The sequence below is a fragment of the Seriola lalandi genome, unplaced genomic scaffold (assembly GCF_002814215.2).
Source record: "Seriola lalandi dorsalis isolate HSWRI2012SDOR001 ecotype SW California unplaced genomic scaffold, Sedor1 jcf7180002054570, whole genome shotgun sequence".
Classification (NCBI taxonomy): Eukaryota; Metazoa; Chordata; class Actinopteri; order Carangiformes; family Carangidae; genus Seriola; species Seriola lalandi.
Window position 1 is genome coordinate 1203087 of NW_019525123.1, and position 6674 is coordinate 1209760.

At 40.8% G+C, this 6674-nt stretch overlaps 1 protein-coding gene across 1 annotated transcript; it reads right to left on the reverse strand.

Annotated features, from left to right (window-relative positions):
* Positions 1-244: 244 nt before the first annotated feature.
* On the reverse strand, positions 245-5339 carry prdm14 (PR domain containing 14). Its single transcript, XM_023417062.2, has 8 exons — positions 4657-5339; positions 4317-4370; positions 4063-4223; positions 3698-3968; positions 3410-3612; positions 2811-2912; positions 1396-1615; positions 245-949 (listed from the first exon to the last, which is right to left on the reverse strand). Exons 1-8 carry the CDS (start codon positions 5288-5290, stop codon positions 780-782), a joined length of 1815 nt encoding a protein of 604 aa, XP_023272830.1. The 5' UTR covers positions 5291-5339; the 3' UTR covers positions 245-779.
* Positions 5340-6674: the final 1335 nt, after the last annotated feature.

Here is a 6674-nt window from a genome sequence, read left to right on the forward strand (position 1 = left end):
CAAACCTAACCTCAACAAACGTTTGCACTGTATTATTATTTAGTATCATGGTCACCAATTTATTCGTTCTCAATTGTGATTTTAAAGGTAAAACTGCTCAATTCAGACAAGCAATCTTGTTTTCATGCGCTGATTTTTTTTATTTGTTAATCATGAAAAAGCGAACGATCATAGAGAACAATGACACTTTCGATTGCTTTTTCAGCCTTACATTACAGTAAAAAATATTATCATACATTATAAATTAAGAGAGCGTATAACATTTATTTTATACACAAATAGGCTCGAATCTACAACGATAAAAAATAGCTTTGCTTTTCAAGCTTAATTAATGCGTGAAAACCCAACGTGTAATAATAATAATAATAATAATAATAATAATAAAATAAAAAATGTTGTTATTATTATGTAATCACACTGAGCTCACAAAACCATTGCAGAGTGAAAGCTTAAAGCCACAAAACAACACACAACATATTTTAACATATAAATAGATTTAGACACATTTTTGCCAACAATTTAAATAATGAAGAGCCTATTTATATAGGCCTGTTATAGAACAACATTTATGTCTTAAGCAGCATTCAATCAAAGAAAAACTACGAGCTCCTACCTCATCGTGGGCCTTATTTATTTATTTCTCATGGTATTACCATAATCCTGTATAGATTTAGTCTTCTTGTGATATTTATATCATCTAAAATCCTCCAAAATATTACACGATTGGAGCGGTTCTCTTTGTCAGGATTGTATCAGGAGTATAGTTTAGCTCAGATAGACTAGTTCCAGGGCCGATATTCCTGATTTGAAAGGGTTAACCCGGTGTAAGGAAAGTTTTGTCCGGCTTTTGTCTGTAATGTTGGATTGTCCTTCGCTGAAATCACAGAGTCCGCCTGTAATCCGGTCCCCGGAGAAGACGGAAGAACTGTGCTGTCAAACATTTGTATACCTGCAGAAACAGAAAAAAGCGCAATAAATAAACTGTTTCAAAGCAGAATAGTGCCGCATATACACTTTTTCGAATTGGGCTAAAGACAAACACCTGCTTGTAAGTTACATACGAAAAAAACAGCATCATAGCCTGCAAACAACTGCATTTTGGTCAGCCGTTGGCACGTCTGCCATTACAGTAAAAGACAAAATTTCCACATAACGAATTTGTTACAAATTAACCTTAATATGGGATAATATTAGTCTCAAACGTGTCTAGCCTAACGTTTTTGTTTAAATTACTTTCATTATCTATTTTGCATTTTTTATGTGTGTCTTATATAACCTTAAATAACCAACTTCGATATCAAATCCACAAAAAAAAAAGAGGAAAAAGAGACTTGAATGCCTTTAATGCTAGAAGAGGGATAGGCCTGTTGGGCCTATAACGAAATCATTTCTTACTTTTGTGACTTTTCATGTGGTATTTAAGCTCCTGCTCCTCTTGAAAAGTTGCCCCGCACAGGTCGCAGGTGTATGGCTTGTCTTTGGCGTGGGTCCGCCGGACGTGGCTGTCATGGGCGGCGTGGGAGGCAAAGGCCTTCCCGCAGTGCTTGCACTTGAAGGGCCGCTCCCCGGAGTGCTGGCGGATGTGTGTGCGCAGAATACTGGAGGCAGTGAAGGCCTGTAAAAGAGAAAATTAAAACCCTCGGTGAATAACAATATTTTCGCTGTTCTTTTTTTTTGTTAAATTCACCGTTTTTTAGAGGCTATCTATAAAGACGACAGGACAGACTGTTTTCGACAGGACAGACTGTTTTTTTAAAGACCAGAAAGCAGGTAAAGGGATTTAACCGCAGTTTATATAATAGGACCCTTTTTTTGACAAGCTAGCTACTTCAAAGTACAACTGTATGCTATGTCTGTCTGTTTAATTTGGCTAATAATAAATAGCTTTATAAAAAGACTCACTTTATCAGAAGCATTTTACCATTTAATACCCTCATGTAAAGATTATTGGTCATTTAAAAAAGGACATTTTGAGGAATTTTTGTTTTCTTTTTCGCATTTTTATCAAAGGCTTCCTAGCTAGCAACCATAAAGTGACTGTACACCGCTGGTCTCGTGGCGCATTGCTTGAAGTGTCCCAGAAAAGGAGAAGGGGGATTAGGTTAAACAAAACGTTCTTCGGGTGCATTAAAAAAGGGGAGGATATCGAGAACAAAGAACAAAACAACTTCTGCTCATTCCAGGGCCGTAAATTAAACGTATAATCTCGGCAGACAAAAGTGTGGGTGTACATCTGGCGATAATTAGCATGTAAGTGTCTCCGCAGAGCGTGCCCGTCGAGAGAAACAATAATGAGGGGCTCGAGCCAAATGCACCATGAAACGAGGCAGCGCTAAATGGATCCTGAACACTGCGGCTTTAAAAAAAAAGGGTCGAAGAAGAGAAGTAAGGGGCAGAATAAGTCCTGCAGGTCCTTTACTTATAGAGCCAGAGGGGGGAATAAAAACATTATAACATGGAAGATAAAAGCCTTCACTTCCATTAGAGGAAGGTCTTGGCCGGGAACAATGAGACTATTGCTGGAAATTCTTTTAGCTGGTTGTATGATAATTAAAACAACGTAACAAACTGACGTTGATATTTTACTGAACATTTGAAGGCATATCCGTTAAAAATAGAAGCTTAGGCACTACTTAACTCACAGGTCACACTCTGATAATTGTGGTATTATGGGCGATAAAACATTTAAATATCATTATTATTATAGCCTACTATTACGCTTTTAAGACTAATACATTGTATTAGTATAGCCTAGCTATAGGTTAATACATCAACACTGCGCTGGAAAAGGAAAAATAAAGGCTTCTTACCTTATTACAATAGACACACTTGTATGGCCTTTCTCCAGAGTGCACGCGCATGTGCTTGTTGAGACTGGACGACTGGGAGAAACTCTTTCCACACACAGAGCACTGCATATCAGAAGAACATGATACATTAGCATGTAGGAGTTAATGTTATTTATTCATTTAATAATTTCTCATTATTTGTCATTTTTACTTCAAGAAATATTCTGGTAGATTATCTAACTTCGATTCATTAACATTTTAGTGGAGGATTTTATCCGCATTTAAAAGTTATTTTGTCCTTTATAAACTAAAAATAATAAGTGTATTATTTATAACAATTGGTTTCTGAGGGGAAAAGAAGTCATGAAAGTGTGTTTTATAAATAATTAATTCTATTTATATTGTTTTCTTGTGATTCTTTGAGCTATGTGTTTACCATCAAATTTACAGAAGGCCTAATTTGCCTTTAATTTAAAGTATCAGGGTCTAAGTGACGCTGCAGGGAGCTGTTCTTTCAGCACCACGCAAACTTTTGAATGCACCTATGACCCTCCTGCGTGTTACGATTATGTAATGGTAGACCGTGCGTTTACACTATAGTGAGTCCAACAGACGTGTACCTTGTGAGGCCTGTGTTTCTCGTGAACGTGTAAGATGTGGATCCTTAATCTGTCTCTTTTCTCGAAAGATCTGTTGCAGAGGTGGCAGGGGAACTTTCTGTCGCCCTGGTCCACACACCGTGTGTACTTCAGATGTTTGTCTCTGTAGTATTTGTATGCAAACACCTTCCCACATCTGTCACACTTGAAGCCCTCTCCAGTATCTGGGGAAAATATAGAAAACATATATTTAGTGTGGTGGTAAAATAAACCAAGCGGGCGCTGCTGAAAGCAAGGTTAAAGTCTGACCTTCTGTGGGAGGAACCACGCTGCTGTCCTCCCTGGGGTCTTTCAGGGTAAGTGGGATGCCGAGGAACTGTATGTAGCAGTCTCCATACCACACCAGCAACTCCTGGCCTGGCCTGATCTCCTTGCAGGCCTCGTAGAAGATCTGACTCTGGACCTGCACAGCAATCAGGTTCTGCTCCTCTGGGAAACGAGCACACTTCACCAAGGACATCCAGTTCCCTGATCCTCCTCTGCCATCCACAAAGTGACTCAAGCGGCCGTTCTCAAACACCTGGAGTACGAAAGAGTATAAGATGAGCTTGGAAACAGAATATATATATTTTTTTAGATGGAATCGGGTCTTCGAAAACAAATTAAACACACACCTCCCACATCAAGGTGTTGTCATCGTATGTCTTCATCTCGCTGGTGTTGACTAGTTTTCCTTGGAAAGGGCCGAAGCGTGTCCCTTTAGGGATACTGCTTTTGTCTGTGAAAACTCCACAATGGGACACGTTTCCCCAAGCTGCATGCAGGACGGTTAAACCTGCAACACGGAGGCAAGGCGGCGTCAAACTCCAGCAGTTCAACGAGCAAACAAACACACAGTTGAATGTGATCTGTGCAGCTTTGTGCATACCTTCTGGAAGTTCAAGTGTTTCTTTGTCCAGTGGGAGAATGTGAGAATCAGAAACTAGAGAAGGAAAAAAAACAATCAAAATTGTGCAAATGGGGAATAAAATTAATAGGGAATTTAAGAAGGTATTGATGGTTAACTAAATATTATCACTCGATAAAATTGATAGACTACATTTGACCTATTGTGACCAAAAATATGCTCATACGTTTTTGGACAATTTCGTTTTTTACAGGATACAATGAAACTGTAGCTACCTAGGCCAAAGAATGCAATCATATATTTTCATACTAAACTGAATTAACCTCCGATCATTTCATCACTACAAAAGAAGAGGACTCACCTGAGTTTTCGGGCAAGGCCACTCCTGATATAGCGTGACCCACGCTGCGCTCGTGGCTCCCAGAATAACCATACAGCACCGCGAACAAGTCGTCCTCGCTAAAATTATAAGATGTGCGTGTTTTTTCTGGTGACAGGTCCGCGGCCCGGAGGCGAGACAAACTCTCCTTGGGTGGTGAGGTGGCGGAGGAAGAGGCCGAGGAGGACCTTTCACTGGACGGGCTGCTGAAGTCTGTGGACAGCGGACCGGCGGCGTGCTCGGTCACCACAGCAGCCAGCTCCTCTGGTTTGGAGTAGAGAGGGTGCCCGGTCAACATCTGGCTCAGGTAGGGGATGCCGGAGGCGCTCAACACGTGTTGGTGCAGGACCGAGGCGTGGTGGCCGCCCTGGCCGAGGAACTGAGGGGCTCCGCCGTGCAGGCTGAGCGGAAGGGACGCCTGGGTGTCAGACACCAGACGACCGAGGGACTTGAGCGGATGGAGGAGGCTGTGAGTCTGCGGGAAGAAGTCCATGAAGTGATGGGTGCCGGGGAGAGGGGCATGGTAGAAGCCCCGAGCGGGGCTACCCTTCAGCATGCTGCTTTGGTAGCTCTTGTCCTTTAGCACGACAGGGATACTGGACAGAGACACCGACATGACAGCACGGAGGTGGAGCAGAGGTGCAATGAAGACGGTGGTGTATCCTTCAGTGGATAAGAGAGAGGAGGGGGGTGGGAAGGAAGTAGGGGGTGAGTTATAAAAGTTTAATGTAAGAAAACTAAAAAAGGAAACATGACATCAAAAGAGGTTGACCACACGTGCATTGATTATTTTAAAGCCAATAAGCTGTTACTTTAGCCCTTGGAAACTTTGGAAATTGAAACTTTAATTTGATTACCATAATGCAAATAGGCTACAGCATGAAAACTACGAATCCTTATAGAATTTCGGGACATAAAAATGCCACAAACAGATTAATAGACTGTAAACTGATCGCTGGATGACGGTTATGAAGATTACAATATTTTTTTTTCATTTGATTTACAACTTACAGTGAGGTAAGAGTAAAAAATAAGAAAATCTTGTTTTTCAAATGACCTGTAAAAAACAAGCTGCTGCAGATGAGAACATTGGGCAAATATTGAACAAAGCAAAATAACTAATGAGAAAAGCGATCCTCAGTGAAATGGGGCAGCCGATTTTGCAATAATTCCAGCTGAGAGGACACACAGCAGGCAAACATCAGATGCTCATCAGCGGCTGCAAATGAGCGGCCTGAACATGCAGTGTGTTTGTTTTTTTTTGTTTTTTGTTTTTTTTTGGAACCGTTCACCAGTCAGCCAGTAAACAGAGAGACAAATCAGGGTCATGACACTAATTAAAGAAGAGTCGGATCGAGCAGAGGTCAACATTAATGAAGCTTATAATGGACCCTTATAATCACCGCTCAATCATTGAGAAAAAGACATCAGCAGGGAAATAGTTGGAGCAAAATGTTGGCTGGAGGAAATTACGATTGGCTTGAATTCTGAGTTTACCAGAAGAGAAATTAAAAAGATACATCATTTCAAACATGAAAATACCAAATGATCTATCCTAACTCTAGAAATTATTTATTATTTAAAAGAATACACAGTTAACATAAAGGAATGAGTAATAATGAATTCCGTGAATAACAGAGACTGTATTTTCTTTTTTATATAAATCTGCAGCAATGTGCTGTAGGTGCGATTTTTCAACAGCAAAATCTGCTTACCTTGTTTAAATGAAGCAGAGTTGATTCAAAGTGAAGTCGTCTCTGTCATGTCCACAGGCTTCAGTGAGTAAAATTAGAACCAAATCTCGCAACTTCTGCAACTTCAGAGTGCGTTATGTGCTGCGGGGACTTCTCTCTCTCTCTCTCTCTCTGTCTGTGTCTTGGTCTGTGGTCATCTGAGGGCATCTCTACTGTATACAGTCAAGTCTGCTGGAGATGCTTCCCAGCACCTTCTTCCTATTGGCCAGGAATCCGCTTGACCTCATGCATCTCAATGCCGCCCCC

Excerpts from the sequence above, each read along its gene's own strand:
- prdm14 (XM_023417062.2), bottom strand. The coding sequence starts at position 5,290 with ATGTCGGTGTCTCTGTCCAGTATCCCTGTCGTGCTAAAGGACAAGAGC. Across the intron at positions 4,371-4,656 it reads GGCCTTGCCCGAAAACTCAG|TTTCTGATTCTCACATTCTC; the intron begins GTGAGTCCTCTT and ends TTCCTTCTCTAG. Across the intron at positions 3,613-3,697 it reads CGTGGTTCCTCCCACAGAAG|ATACTGGAGAGGGCTTCAAG; the intron begins GTCAGACTTTAA and ends TATTTTCCCCAG.